This window comes from Euleptes europaea, chromosome 13 (genome assembly GCF_029931775.1).
Source record: "Euleptes europaea isolate rEulEur1 chromosome 13, rEulEur1.hap1, whole genome shotgun sequence".
NCBI classification, from domain to species: Eukaryota; Metazoa; Chordata; class Lepidosauria; order Squamata; family Sphaerodactylidae; genus Euleptes; species Euleptes europaea.
This window is the reverse complement of record NC_079324.1, coordinates 47,345,580-47,362,947: the sequence shown is the minus strand read 5'-3', so window position 1 is coordinate 47,362,947 and position 17,368 is coordinate 47,345,580. Positions and strand designations below refer to the sequence as shown.

Genomic DNA, 17,368 nt, shown 5'->3' with positions numbered 1-17,368 from the left:
CCGGCCGACGCGCCGCCCGACGTCACCAAATCTGAATAAGGATGCGCGAATTACTAAAGCCGGGAGACAAAGCTCGGCGATGGGAACAGCATGAAAGTGGCGCAAAGTCCCGGGCAGCCATCCACACGCCGGCGAAGCAGGGGACGGGCGAAGGGGAAGCGGCGGGCCTCGGCCTGGTCCCCCGCCCGTCGAGGCTCCCCGCGGACGCCGCGCTGAAGGGCTGCGGCCAGCGGAGGAGGAGGAGGAGGAGGAAGAGGAGGAGGAGGCGCGCCTCGGCCCCACTCGACGGCCAGGGCGGCGGGCGCGCTGAGCGGCCCGGGGCCGGGAGGACGCGGGCCCGGCAGGGCAGGAGAGGCGTCGGGCCGGGGCCGGCGGGAGGGCGGCGGCGGCGGCGGCGCTGCCCCCTTGCCCCGCCGCGGAGATGATGGTGCACTGCGCGGGCTGCGAGCGGCCCATCCTCGACCGTTCCTGCTCAACGTCCTGGACCGGGCCTGGCACATCAAGTGCGTCCAGTGCTGCGAGTGTAAGTGCAACCTCACCGAGAAGTGCTTCTCCAGGGAAGGGAAGCTCTATTGCAAGAACGACTTTTTCAGGTGAGGAGCCCCCCATCCCCACCCCCCCCGCAGCCTCTCCCCTCCCCCGCCTGCCCGCCTCCCTCCCTCCCTGCTCCGGGTCTTTGGACCGGACAGAGCCAGAGGGTAGGCAGCCCTCCCTCCGGGGTGGGCACTGCCCGTCCATCCCTTCGGCGTTGCCAACGGGCCGTGCCCTTCGGAGCTTTGCCTTCCCTCTCTGTCGCTCTGGCGGAATCCAGAGGAGCCCAAACCAAGGGCGACTTTTCTTCCACCCCACCCCGAGGCCCTGGTAGCAGACAATGGCCGGTCCTTTGGGCACGGTTGCCCTCGGGCCCAGTCTGAAGGAGCGCGACGGGGCTGTCTACAGCGAGTTGGCAGAGAGCGCAGCGACCCTTCCTGCCCGTCTTGAAGCGGGACGAAGCAGCCTTGCCTTCGACGAAGTTGGCTCCCCCAGCAAGTTTGCCTAGAGGGGTAGCCTTTACCGGCAGGTGTATTCGGATGTAAGGCCGGCTGGCTGCCGCGGGGTTTATTCGGAAGTCAGGGTAGAGAGGACTGCCGCTTTCAGCGCACCGGCCGTGAACAAAAGACACCCCAAAGGCCGAGTAAACATGATCTCGGGCGCTCTCTTTTTTCACCGTTTTTTTTCCCCTCCTGGCAAGGAACCGAGGGCCCGAGTGGTCTCTGTCCTCTGCAAAGCAGGAGATGACAGTGGAAATACAACAAAATGAAATGAATACCTGTCATCTTCCGTAAAACAATCTCCGCTTCCAAAGAGAAGGTGGAACGGTTAGGATTTTGAGTCTGCAGAAATTGGGGGAGTGGGCTTAGACTGCCACGTTTTACTTAGGAGTAGGCCCCCACTGATTGCAGTGGGATTTATTTCCTAGTAAAGAGGCGTAAAACTCGGAGATGGGAGCCCCTCGTTTGGGCAGGTTGGCATCCTTTGATAGGGGACGGAGAAGGGAGATAAACTCCACCGCCAATGCGCCCCCCCCCCCCCATAAACAGAGGCCCGACCAGTTCAGGATCTGATACCGGCTTAGCAGACCCATGGACCCATTTCCTCCCATGGAAAGGGCGCTGCAACTACCCCCTCCTCACCCCACCACGATGCCCACCTTGGATAGGGCAAGTGAGCATGCTACATGCACCCTCCGAACCTCTCCCGCACGTTTACTTTGAAGAAAGCCTTGTTGGTTTAAATGGGGCTTCCTTTCAAGTAAGCCCCAGCCTCTGAGAAGTGAACCCCTCCGAGGATCGCAGCCTTGTGTTAAAGGGCCGGGAGGAATTCACGTGTACATCTTCAGGATCCCAAAGAAGAAACGTAAGAACGTTTCCCTAAGAATCTGTGCCAAGGATTGTTTTTCCCAATGTTTGGTTTTTGAACCCAAAGATTGGTGTCCACTTTACGGAATGGGGAATCGAGATCCCAAGGTCTCTTTCTTCGGGATAAAATGATTTATCTGCCAGAAGTCCGGAAAGGCGGGTGTTTAGGGCGATCCTCTGCCTTGACTTTGCAGATGGGATGAAGGGGGGGAGAGAGAGAGACTTTTCGCCCACCCGCATTTTATTTGTGTCTTCAGGGGGGAGGAAATCCACAAATAACCCTCAATCGAAAATGCAAATCCGTTCCGGCCTTTTGTTTTCGGCCTGTAATTGAGGTAGGGCTTGCCTATTTGTTTAGTGATGTAGACAGCAGGCGCAGTAGGGGTCCGGGTAAGGGGTGTTGTGGGGGGTTGAAGTTACTTCTGCTCTGCAGGCATCGGGCCCCAAGGCGACGGCATGTGAATAGGCGCTAAGCCGGATTTGCACATGTAAACGGGCCTCCAACAGCCACTCCGAATTCTTATACGCCTTACCATCCCCCCTCTCCTTTCCCCATTTATTTATTTATTTTAAAAAACACATCTTTAAACGCCTTGAATGATTTTTGATAAGGTGCAGATGAGGCTATTACGCCCAAGGAGAGAACCGGGAGGGGGAAATGATTTATGGATTGTAATGTTTTCACTAAATCAACGTCATCCCGGGCTGTAGCAGAGGGGAAATAGGGAGAAGATGGCTTGGCCCAAAGTGTCCAATTCTGCTTTACCCTAGATGTGCTCTGGGGTGGGGAGGGGGGCGCGGTAAGTGACAACGACGCACGCCAGCATCTTTCCTTCGTCTTGTTTTTCCGCACTTGGTTGCATTCAAACAGGCGCCTCGGCCCGGGTCCAATCCAGCCTGAGCGAAACACGTTGGAAGGGAACTCGGTCTTCCTCGCGTGCACCGTGCTGGAGGCTGGGCAAGAAAATGCATTCCCGGTTGACATTCTTCTCACTTCCAACTGGGTGGGGAGTGAAGGGGACCCGGGAGCCTTACTAAGGCTTCCGGAGAGCCGTTCGGTGCATTTGCCAAGAGGGCCTCGGTTCTGGCACGGATTCCCGGCCCTGGGCTGGTCGAGTTTCTGAAGCCGGGAAGGGCTCTAGCCAAACCGTCCGTCTCCTGGGTTTGACCCCGGCTGTGCTTGCGCAGGAGACCTTTCCAATAGATGCTGCCCTTTCAAGCACACCTTTCGAAAAGAAATAAATTATTTGATCTTAAACAAGGCAAGCAAATTAATAAGGCCATTTACGCATGTAAGGTTTTGCCTTGGATTTGCCTCTCTTTAGATGCATATTTTTCCCATCCGAATTCTCAGAACTACATGGGGGCTTATTTTTGAGTTTTAAGAATTTGGATGGGGGAAATGTGCATCTAGAAAGCAGCAAATCCAAGGCAAAACCTCCCATGCATAAATGGCCTAAGGGGTTCCAATTGTTTCGCGTCTCTTCGGGATGGGGAACTGCTCTCCAGTGCATTCCTCCTACAGCATTCCCCATTCCCGCTTGCCGGTGCGGCGGATTTTTTTTAATTGCTTTTTTTCCGCCCCCGATTGGCAAATAGCTGGGCCAGGCGCTCCCTAGACTGCTCCCCCTTCCTTCTTGCCCCCCCCTCACTCTCTTTCCTCTGTGCCTTCTCCCCCTTTTCCAGGAGATTCGGTACCAAATGCGCCGGGTGCGCGCAGGGCATCTCGCCGTCGGACCTGGTGCGCAAAGCGCGGAGCAAAGTCTTTCACCTGAACTGTTTCACCTGCATGGTCTGTAACAAGCAGCTCTCGACGGGCGAAGAGCTCTACATCATCGACGAGAACAAATTCGTCTGCAAAGACGACTACTTGAGCTCGACCAGCTTGAAGGAAGGCAGCCTCAACTCCGGTAAGGGCGCAGGCGCAACCGCAAGGCCGGCCGGCGGGCCTTCCTCGGAGCGCTCCCCTCTTGCTCCGGAGCTACCGACTGGCGGGATCCAAATTCGTAGTGTTATTAGCTGCTGTTAATGAAGACGCTAAGCTGTAGCACTCCCCTAGCCCGCCTTTCCTCCAAGGCCCGTGGGGCTTTTCCGTGGCACTCCCCTCTACATTTTAACCTCACAACAACCCTGTGAGGTAGGCTATTATAAATGATAGCACCGTCCTGGTAACGCGCTTTTCAGTCTCCAAAACGCTCAAGACCGATCCGTCTAAGCGAACTTCCTCTTGAGTAAGCCTGCTTGAAGTTGCGCTACCACCCAAGCAATTGGGGGAAGTAGACAGGCCCCTGCCCCGAAGTGCTTACAATCTTAAATGGACAGACAGCAGCAACGCGGGGGGAGGGGAGGGAGGGGTAGAGCGATCGGAGGCGAGGGCCGGCCTTTTTCTTGGGGAAGGGGAAAAGCTCGATCCTCGTTCAGAGGGACTGAATCCTTGTGCCAACTGTGAACCCTGTGAGGTAGGCTATTATAAATGACAGCGCCATCCTGGTGACGCGAGGTCCCCCCCGAGGTCTCTGCCCAAAGCTGCTCAGTTTATATTTAATTCGTGGGGAGGGGAAAGCGAGAGAGGGCCGGCTAAGGTGGAATGGACAGCGGACCGTTCTTCTTATGGAGGAAATAGCTGGAATCGGTCTCGCTGCTGTTGTCTGTACCCAATGGGGGAAGGAAGGAGGGATGGCTGGACAGACCGACTTCCCGGTCCCCATATGGATGGACTGGAGCCGTAGCGACCCGGTGGCCAGGGTCTGGCCCGGAACAGGGCATGGCTGGGAGCGTCCCCTCTCCCTTCTCCACTTCGGCTGTCTTTTACTCTGGAAGGGACCCTGCGCAAGATTCTCCTCCCCGACTCCTCTCCCCTTCCCCGCAACGGCCACTTTCTCTCTCCCGGCTCTGCGGAAGCCAGGCGGCCAGGTTACACCACACGCACACACACACACACACACACACACACACGCCCTCGGGTTAGTCTAACTAATCCCACGTCCTTGACTCCCAAAAACGTCCCTCCGGATGTTTCTGGGAATTTCACTAGCAGAGCACAGGCAGACAGAGGTCTCTTGATCTCCTCCCGCAGAGCCCAATTATTGCCCCTCCCCAACCTCATTTAAGGGAAGAAGCCAGAAAGTTGAGCAAGATCCCATACAATAAACGCTGTTGCTATTACATGATTTAAAAACATTTCGAAAGCGTAAAGGTCTCGTGCAAACGGAGACGTTACTCGGTGGGGAAAGGAGGGGGGGAATTGTAAAAGAGAGGATCCCTCCCGGATCGAGAGTTGTAAAGCGAAGGCACTGACCCTATGAATAAATCCAGTGGGACTTACTTCCGTGCACACTTCCTCCCTTTATTTCGTGCATGTCGCAGCAGGATTCTGTTAGTTGCATTGGAAGTAAATCCTACAGCAGAACTTTCTCTTGACAGATGTGTTCCTGGGGCCTGGGTGTTTAGGCAGCAGCTGCGGTGGGGGCGCCCCGGTTTGTACTCCCCTCCCTCCAGAGGAGCTGGCAACTGATCCTGCCCCAACCCTTGCAGAACGACTCCCCCCTCCCTTTCCCTTTCAGAACTCCTCCTCTTGAGGATCGAGTCCGGGGACTTTCTCCTGGGTCATCCTCTAGCAACAAAGCAGGGGAGGGTGACTTGGCCGGGATCTTTCCTTTCCCCCTTTAGGCTGCTGTATTTGTTTATTGTGTTCGTTAATGAATCCATTAATTGATTACTTTTCTGTCCCGCCTTTCTGCTCATCGGAGGCCCTTGTGTCGATTCCAGCTCCCCACCGCCAATGGATATTTCCAGGAAGGGAGTGGAAATGCCCCCTGGCATCTCCTCTTGGTGGGATTAGGGAGGGGTGTCGTCGAGTCACAGCTGATTTATGACGACCCCATTAGGGTTTTCAAGGCAAGAGATGTTAGGTAGTCCTTGGAGGCCTATCCCATCGAAATCCTAACCAGAGCTGACCCTGCTTAGCTTCTGAGATCTGGAGAATCATAGAGTTGGAAGGGACCACCAGGGTCATCTAGACCAACCCCCTGCACAATGCAGGAAATTCACAACTACTTCCCCACACACACACACACAGTGACCCATACTCCATGCACCCAGAAGATGGCCAAGATGCTCTCCCTCCCATGATCTGCCTCCTAAGGTCGTAGAATCAACACTGCTGACAGATGGCCATCTAGCCTCTGCTTTACAACCTCCAGGGAAGGAGCGCTTACCACCTCCCGAGAAAGCCTGTCCCACTGAGGAACCGCTCTAACCGTTAGAAAATTCTTCCTAATGTCTAGATGGACACTCTTTTGATTTAATTTTAACCCGTTGGTTCTCGTCCTATCTTCTGGAGCAACAGAAAACAACTCGGCACCATCACGAGATCAGGCTAGCCTGGGTTATACCAGGTCATGGGTGGGCTTAGGGCTTGGTAGGGTTTCCTCCAAAAGGGAAGGGGTTTCCCCAGCCTCCCATCTCTCTTTCTTCCCCAGACCTGAGCAAAAGGGAAGGGCGGCTTTACTCCTCTAAGCGGGGCCCCTGGTGAGTGCTCGGCCCACTCGCCTTTTCTCCTCCCGGGGGACCAGCTGAATGGAGCCTCACCCCTCCTGCCAAACAGATACTTCCAGATGCCCCACCCACTCCACCCCCACCCCCCAAGTGATGACAGCTCTGCCCTTTCCTTCGACAGTGTCCTCGTGTACCGACCGCAGCTTGTCTCCCGACATCCAGGACCCGATGCAGGACGACACCAAGGAAACCGACAACTCCACCTCCTCCGACAAGGAGACCACCAATAACGAGAACGAGGAACAGAACTCGGGGACCAAGCGGCGGGGGCCTCGGACCACCATCAAGGCCAAGCAGCTGGAGACCCTCAAGGCCGCCTTCGCCGCCACCCCCAAGCCCACCAGGCACATCCGGGAACAGCTGGCTCAAGAGACAGGGCTCAACATGAGAGTCATTCAGGTAAGAGGAACCCCTTTTCGGTCGCCCCCCCCCCGCCCCCCAAGCGCGCTGCTGGGCGGCTCTTCCCCTCAACTTGACCCTTAGGGCGGTTTGGCTCAACCCTGGTCATTGCTGGTGCTTCGGCTGTGTTCCTTATTGGTGGGGCCCGATGCCCTTTGGACTGCGTCGCGCTCCCGCCCCTTTCTAGCCACGCCGTCTGGTCTGCCGAAAGGGGGCGCCCTTCTGCGTGTACCGGATGACATCGTGACCTGTCGTCGCCACAGACATCCGGAAAGGCCCTTGTGCATTCTGACATCATCCGAACCATGGAGGACTTTGGTGCAAAATACATCCCGTGTCTCCCCCCCTTCCCCCCCTCCAAAAAACAACAACTCTGAGGACATGGGAGGTGAAGCTTCAAAACGACAGAACTCTTCCAGCTACTGCTCATCCGAAGGATCTGTATTATTGATGATCTTCCTCGCTGCTTAGTAAGACTACAATCCAAAGGGCCCAGTCCTGGGAAGGAGCTGTATTATTGATGATCTTCCTGATCCACCATAAAACATTTCGAAAAGGATTTCTAGTCACTTTGATAATGTTACGGATCGGCATCTGTAGGATATGATATTTATGGAGACAGACTCCGAAACAGCAGCCTTACCCATGTGGTATTCTTCTGACTGATGGGCTCTTTTTGGAAAGATGGGGCTCCAACGTCACTCGTAGCATCTTCCTGGCCTAGTTTTCACCCGTCTCCTAAGAAGGTGCCTACCACAGCAAGGCCGTGAGCCTACGCACCAGTACGAGAGAGTAAGTCCCATCCATGGGACTTCAGTTCCCAGCAGACAGACGTAGGAGCTGCAAATCAGTGGGGAACAATGTAGCCCGAAAGCCGACCTCGCTTGCTCAATTGAAAGGGATGAGAACTGCACCAGAACCCCCCAGAGAGCCTATGACTCTTTACCTAGATATAAATCTCACTGTTTTCAGTGGGATTTACTGCCCATAACCTATACCATGGGATTACAGCTTCAGCCCCTAAATTGCACAGGTATTCTTTGGGGCAACGATCCAGTCCCGCCTAAAAGCATTGGGATCTAATCCGTTGGGATTTTAAAAAATTGTCCCGTGACATTTTGGTTTTGGGGATAGGTGAGGGTAGTACTTTGGGGAATTGTGCCGGCAGTAACTATAATGCCGACCAGAATAACAGCTCATAAATATTGTGGTTGTTGATAGGTATAAAACAGGGCCTTTACGCAGCGTTTGCTTAAAACAGACCAATATTTTAAAATCCTTTACCATAGCATCGTAAGGTAGATCAGAATGGTTCTTCTGTAGGGTGAGGATAGAGAGGCGGAGGCCCGGAGGCCAGCGACAGAGAACTCGTGGTCGGGGAGATTTACTTCTGAGTAAAAATGCGTAGGATCGGGACCTTTGAATACAGCTCAGAAGTACATCTCACTGTTTCATGGGACTCCCTGCTTAGTAAGACTACCATCCAAAGGGCCCAGTCCTGGGAGCAAGTTGTACTGGATAACATGGCACTTGCTTCTGAGTAGACCTGCCTTAGGGCTGTTCCTTAAATGTGGGCGGGAGACCTATAGCCTTAGATAACTGCGGGGCGCCAGCTTCCTAGAAATTGGCTGGGTGTCAGTAAAACGTGAGAACTCGGAATTAGACATTCAGGCTGCGGGGAATTACCCTGCCCTTCCCCAAACGTGTTGGCCACAGTAACTCGAAAAAGTGGGGGGTGTCTCTGAATGAGATTCGGAGCAAGCCTGGAAACGAACGAAGCAAGAAACCTCCGGAAGATTTTTGCAGATTGGGAATGTTAAACCTGGACACAGAGTGGTTCTCAGACCGACGGATAAGCCCCACAGCCTCCAGTCTTGGGTCGCTGGCAACCGGCCCCTTTGAACGATCTGCGGCAGAAGCGTCGCCCAGCCACCTGCCCCTTCCGGATGGGCTCCCCCTCCCCCATCGCTGGGGCTGGGGAAAGGGGCCCGGCCGTCTTCGTGGCCTCTTGCCCAGGACTACCGAGGCTCCTTGGGCTGAACTCGGGAGGGGAAGATCTCAGCCACACTGATCCAAGGAATCCTCTTCTCCCCAAGGGCCCTGGGGGGACTTCCCCCCAAGGGAAAGGGACCTTGTCCCTTCTGCGATAGCGAAATGCACGGTGAGCTCTCTGAAGAACCTCCATCTTCAGAGGCAGTGTACCTGCTGGGAGGACCTGGCTGACAGCAGTCGAATGGGCCTCTGCTCCCACTGGCCGGGGATTTCTGAGAAGCGAATTAGACGGAACGGGTGCTGTCCCCTCTCCTCTTGCTTGCCCCGGCGAAACTCTCCCCCAGGACACGAGATCTCCCCCACCCCCACCCACCCCAGTTTGTCTTCTCTTTCCAAATTGTATCAGTCTCTACCTGAAAAGCATTGGGGGGGGGGGAGAGAGACCCTCCAAGACCGCCTGAAACGACCGGGGCTTCGGAGAGGAGCCCTGCAGGCCAGAAGACGGGACTAACCTGGAAGACGGGGTATAAATTTAATAAATAAATGACCCTTCATCCAGCTGTCGGGGTTTTAAGGGCCGCGTTTGAGAAGAGGGTGTGTGCGCTGTCCGTCTATGCTCCTCATCCCCGGGGGAGGGAAAGCCAGGAATCCCAAACGCAGCATCCCTTCGATGGGATGTTGAAGAGCGGGAGCCCTTTTATAACAGAAGGGCAAGAAAGTCGGCGGGGTGGGTGTGTAAAAAAAAAGAGAAATCGAGAGGGAAACGGAAGAGGGAATTGATCCCTGGTCCTGTGCTCGCTGCGCCGTGTCGTGAAGCTGCTCTGGCGAACTTTTATACTTACTTATTACTACGATATAATAGTGGCGATTACTACCGGGAGTAGATTTATTCTTAATTCCACGAAGGTCCTGGCGACAGTAGTAGCATCTGCCGCATCGCCCAACTCCACTCCCCCCTCCCTGAGACAAACCGCCCCCTCCCGCCCCTTCACCGTTGAAACGTGTGTGCGACCCCCTCAAAATAGACACTGGTCGCTAGGCTGCAGGAGGGGCCGTGGCTCAGTGGTATGCTTGGCATGCAGAAGGTCCCAGGTTCAATCCCCGGCCTGTCCAGTTAAAGGGACCAGGCAAGTAGGTGATGTGAAAGACCTCTGCCTGAGACCCCGGAGAGCCGCTTACGGTCGGGAGTTCTTGGCCCCGCCACCTTTCTGTCGTCCCAGCCCCAGCCGCTGGCTTTGGCCAAAGGGCACCTCCTTAATCCCCTCCGGCCCCCGGCAGGTTTCTTCCTCTCCGTCTCCGGAGATTCCAGCTACCTTTGTGGTTGAAGAAAAGAACAAAAGTATTAAGCATTCCCTGGGAAGGGGCTATGACCGTCAACTCTTTGTGCCCCCCCCCCAAGTTCTCTATTGAACACATAAAGCTGCCGTATACTGAATGGACCAAGTTGCCCTTGGTCTATCAAAGTCAGTATTGCCTACTCAGACCGGCAGCGGCTCTCCAGCGTCTCAGGCAGAGGTCTTTCCCATCACCTACTTGCCTAGTCCCTTTAACTGGAGATGCTGGGCATTGAGCCTGGGCCCTTCTGCATGCCAAACAGAGGCTCTGCCACTGAGCCACGGTCCCTTTGCTTTCAGTTTAGCCCACCTTTCGGTCTCCCCACGTATCCTGGACGATAAGGAGACCTCCTCACCGCTTTCCTTTTCTCCCCCTGGCTCTGCCCGCAGGTCTGGTTCCAGAACCGACGGTCCAAGGAGCGGCGGATGAAGCAGCTGAGTGCGCTGGGAGCCCGCAGGCACGCTTTTTTCCGGAGTCCTCGGCGCATGCGCCCTCTGGGAGGCCGGCTGGATGAATCCGAAATGCTGGGCTCCACCCCGTACACTTACTACGGAGGTAAAAGGCTTTACCTTGCAGGCCCTCTTGGGAATTCAGCGCGCGCGTCTCTCCTCTTCCTTCTCGCCTCCGGCCTCTCTCTGCCTAACGGTGCCATCCTAAACAGGCCTACCTTTCGACACCCATAGACTCCAATGCCCTTCGGAGGGCGTAACTCTGTTTAGGACCGCACCGTAGGGGAGCAATCCCGCGCAGGTCTGCTCAGAAGAAAATCCCATGTGTTTTACCCCCAGGAAAGTGTGTGTTTTTAGGAGCACGGCCAAACCGTTTAATGGGATTTATTTACTTCTTGGCTGCTTAACTGAGAGAGAACCTTGGAAAGACCCTTCCTTCCTTCCTTGAGAGGGAGGGCATCTTGGCCATCTTCTGGGCATGGAGTAGGGGTTACTGGGGGTGTAGGGGGGGAGGTAGTTGTGAATTTCCTGCATTGTGCAGGGGAGTGGACTAGATGACCCAGGTGGTCCCTTCCAACTCTAGGATCCTATGATTCCTTCCTTCCTGAGGCTCCGCTGCCAAGGCGAAACCTGGGCAGAAAGGAGGAACGGTGGCCGCGGGTTGTCCCCCACCCCACTTCCCCACCGCTCCTGCCGCCGGGTCCCGTTTCCTCCCGCCCCGCGCCCCGCTGGAGCATTGCAGAGCTTCCCTTCCGCTGGGCCGGGCTCTCGCTGCCCCCACCAAGAAAGGGGCCTTTTGTGCGGGAGGGCCCGCCGGCCCCTCGGACGCCCCGCGCTCTCCGCGTGTGCAGCCGGGAACAAAGGTCCAGCTGCCCTCCTTTTTGTCCTGCTCGCAGACGGCGTTTGTTCCAATTACGCCCCGGCAGTGGGGGGGGGGGGGCGGAGGCCGGGCCGAGCCGAGCCGCCCCCGGGAGCTGCCGTCGCTCTGCCGCCGGCCTGGCGCAGGCACTCCCCGGCTCCGCTGGGCTTTGGGTGGCCCTTGAAAGGAGAGCCGGAACGAAGCCCCGAAGGGGCGTACGCGGCCGGGGAGTTGGGAGATAGCAAAAGCAGGCCCTGGCCGGGCTTCCCCTGGACAAAAATATCCCGATGGGGAGGGGGCTCCGGTTGGGAACACACTCCCACCCAGCGTTCCTCTTCCGAGAGACAGGGGGGGCTTCTTCCCACCCCCTCCCAAACCCTCCCAAACCCTCCGATCCGTCGCCTTTCATCGCTCCTTCGGAAGGCGAATTCGAGCTGCGTTTTCGCCCCTGCCGATAAGGCTGCGGCTCGGCTTGGAGCTCACCCCGGCCGAAACCATTGGCACTTGCTTCCGAGTAGACCTGCTGAGGCTCGGTGCCGGAGAGCCTGTTTGGCGCTCGTCGGCTGTGCACCTCTGGATGTTGTTAACGGAGGGGTGGAGCGTGTTTTTCGGCTCAACTCCGGATGGTTTTTGCAATGGGATGGATGCATTTCGCGGCCAGGATTAGGACGACCCTTGAATGGAGAATGAAAAGCTCCTCGTGAGCATCCCTTGGGGGGAGGGCGTGGAGGGAGTTTCCTCGGCGCTTCTTTCCCAAGCCGGTACCCAGGATCAGAAAGCGAGAGATTCCCAAACTCAGGGGGCAGTTCCCCTTCAGCCCGGGAAGAAACCCAGCGGCTTCCCGAGGTCCCTGAATTGCCGCAGGTCTCCACCGCCACATTATGCGGCGTTTTTCGTTTGCTTTTGCAACCTTATCGTTTGAACACAAACCTGGAATTCAGAAAAAAATCGCCGATTTCTTTTTCCCCGGCTGCGTTCTCTCTGTAGAAAAACTTTGTTCTGGGTTTGCAAAAAGAACGAGATCCCGCGTACCTTAAATCGAATTAAAATGCCATCCACCCTTCGGGGAGGACGGGAGGGGGCGGAATGGCTGGAATCCGCCCAGTTTAAAGCGATCTCTCCCGCTGCTGAAAGCAGGCCCGCTGGAAGCGCGTTTTGCCTTTGGGTCCCGCCTCGTTTGGGGGGTGGGGGTCCTCCCTTACCCGAGGACATTTGGGGCGGCCTCCGAGACGGCGTTTCCTTTTCTTTTCCGGAGACGAACATCTGGGCTGAGCGCCTGTGTATTTGGGGGGCTTTTGTGCCCAAGATGGGCGGTAGGCTGGGAAGAGGAAACCGTGGCTTTTTAGAACAAGACGTACATCTGAAAGAAAACAAATGATAAAATAAAATCAGCGGCAGGCGGCTGCCCCATGACTCTCCGGGTTGAGACGTGGCGTTGTGTTGAATAGGGGAGGGGCTGTGGCTCAGTGGTAGAGCATCTGCTTGGCATGCGGAAGGTCCCAGGTTCAATCCCCGGCCTCTCCAGTTAAAGGGACTAGGCAAGGAGGTGATGGGAAGGACCTCTGCCTGAGACCCTGGAGAGCCGCTGCCGGTCTGAGTAGACGATACTGACTTCGATGGACCAGGGGTCTGACTCAGAAGAAGCCTGCTTCATGTGTTCATGTGAATTAGGTTCCCAAAGGCCGGGAAGCCTGCCCTTGAAGGGGGCTCGAGTTGGTTGGCTGGTTGTTTTTAAGCCTGAATTCTGATTTGGAGTGTGTTTGGGGGGTGTTGTTTAAATCGAGGCTGATTGGAAAGAACACAATAGCGGATGTACTGACCCCCCCCCTAAACATTGGATCAGATCAACGTCCGGTCTCTGCTTCTTTCCAGCGGTGGCCAGACGCTTCGGAGCGCGCAAGAATTAATAGCCCTCCCCGGCTCTTTGCCTCGCTCTCCACCCCCACCCCCCCACACACACATGTGGGGCCCAATCCACTGATAAATGCCGCTGGTTCGCTATCGAAGGGCGCTGAGAGAACCGGACCAGCGTCCTGATCCTAAGCACGTTTACTCAAAAGTAAACTCTTCCTAGGTCTCGCTCCCTAGGGATTGGGCAGAGGGCTGCAGAAGTGCTTGGCTTTGACTGGATCGTGGCCTTGAGGGTTATTGCCATTCGCCCTGTATACAGGGAGGTCCCACCGAATTCCAGTACAGCCGCCTAACCTTTTATATATATATAAACAGTGATTTAAATTCGTACCCGTTGCCACAATGAATTCCATCCATTACGTTATGCAAACGTGGGATTCCCTGGTGTAACTTGGCCCAGAAGGTTTGAAGAGGCCTTGAGATCTGCGTCTAGCCAGGAGCGCTTGTGGTTATATATACACATCTGTATTTCTCTGCATGGCTTTCATCGTTAGGCGCGATCGCGCTGGGTTTCTTTCAAGGCTTTTGTTTGAATAAGGCTTTCTACTCTGGACTTTCGGTCACCGCAATAGCTTCCCCTACGGTCAGGGCCTGCGCTCACTCGAACACCGCGGGGTTTACTTCCGAGTAAACACGCGAGCTGCCCAGAGATCAACGGAGGCACAGGGCGAGCTTCTTGGGGAGGTTCCCTCCCCACTTGGCTGCGGCCCTATGGGTCTATTTGGCTGCAGGGGAAACCCCCTCCGTCGAAGCGGCTCTTAGTTGCTGTTGTTTTTTTAATGGGGTGAAATGGACCGTTCCTCGTCCTCCCGCCGTCCCCACGCAACCCCCGGCCTGCTCTTTGGAACAGGCACGGCTGAGCCCACCCCCCTCCCCACTGCATGGGGGCAATGGGAGGAGTCCGGCCCAGTAGAGCGCCCCCTCCCGCGCGTGGGTGCAGTCGAGCCTGTCCCAAGGGGGAAGAATCCCTCTGCAGCTTCTCCAGCCGCCTCTGGGGCAGGCTTTATTCCGTCTGGATGGGGGCGCCGTTTGGACGCAATCCAGCTCGGTCTGCTTGGCCGTGGGTTCGAGTTGGGTTGTGCCCACGGAGCTCCGGCTAACAAAGGCCATTTATGCCCGGGAGGTTTTGCCTAGGATTTGCTGCTCTCTAGATGCACATTTTCCCCATCCAAATTCTCAGAACTCAACAAGAAGCCCCCATGCAGAGTTTTGAGAATTTGGATGGCGGAAATGTGCATCTAGACAGCGGCAAATCCAAGGCAAAACCTCCCGTGCATGAATGGCCAAAGGCTCGGTCAACCCTGCAGCATTTGGAGCAATGTTAGAAGGGGCTGCGTCTCATAACCTAACATGTACCCACATACCTTTGCAAGAAAGATGGAGTGGACACACACAAGCACGCACTTAAGGAGGTCCTTCGAGGTTAATTTCGAGGTAGTCCTAAACCCACTGTTTCTGACTTTACAAATTCCTTACTTTACAAATTACTTTACAAATTTCTTACCTTACAAATTACTTTACAAATTTCTTTACAAATTCAGCAGCTGGGCCTCTAGATTTGCAAGTCCACCTGTCTCTCTGTTAATTTTTTTGGTATATTTAAATTATTTCTAAGCCCGCCTTTCTCCTGGGCATCTATTTGGGGGGGGGGGCCCTCAGGCTTATTTGTCTTCTTAGCGGGGTGTCCGTTTGTGTAAAAACTTTAGCACCTCTTGAAAAAGGTTCACCTGTACGTATAAGCGTAATAATAATACGAATGATGAATTGTGATTACTAGCAGGTTACCCTTTCCTTCTTGGTAGTTCCGATGTCCGGAGTATTGTTATTATGATGATTACACATTGCACCTGCATTATCGCTTAATAGTAGTAAACATAAGTCTAACGGTAGAAAAGAGTAGGAGTCCAGTAGCACCTTACAGACTAACAAAAATTTCTGGCAGGGTAGGAGGTATTTGAAGAAGTGAGCTGTGGCTCAGAAAAGCTCATACCCTGCCAGAAATGTTGTTAGTCTTTAAGGTGCTATCTATTAACACTGCTACTAACACTTCTTTACTACCAGTAGTAGGATTCGTTGCGTGCGTAGCTCTGGGTGTTCAGTTGCCCTGCCCAGGGTGTCGACCCTTCCCCAGAGGGCAGCCTCTCTTTCGCCTGGCCTAGGGTTGCCAGGTCCCTCTTTGCCAACGGCGGGAGGTTTTGGGGGCGGAGCCTGAGAAGGGCGGGGTTTGAGGAGAGAAGGGACTTCAATGCCATAGAGTCCAATTCCCATAGAGTCCAATTGCGGCCATTTTCTCCAGGGGAACTGATTTCTGTTGGCTGGAGCAGTTGTAATAGCAGGAGATCTCCAGCTACTACCTGGAGGTTAGCACGTGGCTCAAAATTAGAAATTAAAAATAAAACTATCAAGAAAAATGTTTTCAGTGATAATATATTGATTATAAACATCCAAACAAGAACAAGAACGTGTCACATCACACTATTGCCTCGTTCTTGTTCTTGTTTGGATGTTTATAATCAATATATTATCACTGAAAACATTTTTCTTGATAGTTTTATTTTTAATTTCTAATTTTGAGCAGCTAATTTTGAGCCACGTGCTGCCTTTATATCTAGTATCCACTATATGCAGCATAGGTTTTCTTCTTCCTCACTACCTGGAGGTTGGCAACCCTGGGGGGGGGAGTCCCGTTGCCTTTGTCCGGCCTCACCGTCTCTTTCTTCTCCCTCCCTCCCTCCGCAGATTACCAGGGCGACTACTACGGGCCCGGGGGCAACTACGACTTCTTTCCCCACGGGCCGCCCTCGCAGGCGCAGTCTCCGGCCGACTCCAGCTACATCCCCACCTCGGGGGCCGGCTCCACCCCGCTCGGACCCCTGGAACCCCCCCTCCCCGGGCACCACGCCTCCGAGAACCAAAGGTACACGGATATGATCTCCCACCCCGACACCCCCAGCCCGGAGCCCGGCCTCCCCGGCTCGCTGCACCCCATCCCGGGCGAGGTCTTCAGCGGCGGGCCCAGCCCCCCTTTCTCCATGTCCAGCTACAGCGGGCCCCTCTCGCACCCCAACCAGGAGCTCAACGAGACGGCCGTGTGGTAGGGCGCCCCGGACCCGGGGACCCAGCCGCCCTCGCCGGCCCCGTCCGCCCCGTCGGGGCCAGGACTCCAGTACCAAAAGCGCCACCGTGATGCCAAATCGCACGACCTCTTCCCGCCGGGACCGCGCGGGGCCCACTGCCTCGCCCCGGGGGTGGGGTGGGGCGGCAGTGGGGACGCTCCCTCGACCCAGCCGCCCTGCCCGGGGTGGCGGCGCCCAGGCGGGGTCCTCCCGGTTTGCTCCACGAACCTCCGCGCCGAGTCTCCGCCCGTTCCTTGGACCAAAGCTAGACTCGCCTGTTTGCAGACTGAAGGATACGACGGGGCGGGGGGGGGAGGGAGAGCATCCCCCCCTCCCGCTGCCCCAATCCAGGATTGCGTCTTGTTTTGGGTTTGGTTTTTTTTTTTTTTCCCCGTTTGGTTTGGGGTTATGGATTTTTTTTTTCCTAAATCTGAAAAAAAGAAACGAGAACCAGTTTATTTGATTAAAAGGTTTGATTTTTGGGCGTGTTCGACGGTGGCGGGGATGGGGGCGGCCCAGTCTGGAGGAAGGGAAGACTTCATCAGTGGTACGTCGCCCCCTCGTGGTAAGTGCGGGAATGACTTGCAGGACTTATTTAACTCTGTTGGAAGGGATTTGGGGAGGGATTTTTTTTGGTTTCGATTATAATTATTAATATTATTATTATAATTATTAATATTATTTGGCGGAAATATAACCACAACTACCAATTTTTAAAAAAAGGACCGACTTTGGAATGCCGCTAGCAAAACGCCAGTCCAATCCAAACCTTTCTTGGAGGCTACACCAGTTTAAGGATGTATTATAGTTTTTTCTGCTCCTAGTTTCTTTATTTTGTATAAAGAAGAAACA

The 17,368-nt window shown here is 55.1% G+C and overlaps 1 protein-coding gene across 1 annotated transcript; it reads left to right on the top strand.

Annotated features, from left to right (window-relative positions):
• The first annotated feature begins 415 nt into the window (after positions 1–415).
• LHX5 (LIM homeobox 5) lies at positions 416–16,500 on the top strand. Its single transcript, XM_056859432.1, is given in 6 exon segments — positions 416–461; positions 464–593; positions 3,585–3,808; positions 6,577–6,854; positions 10,571–10,736; positions 16,140–16,500. Coding segments are annotated over 6 exon segments (1,197 nt in total). The 5' UTR covers positions 416–421; the 3' UTR covers positions 16,499–16,500.
• Positions 16,501–17,368: the final 868 nt, after the last annotated feature.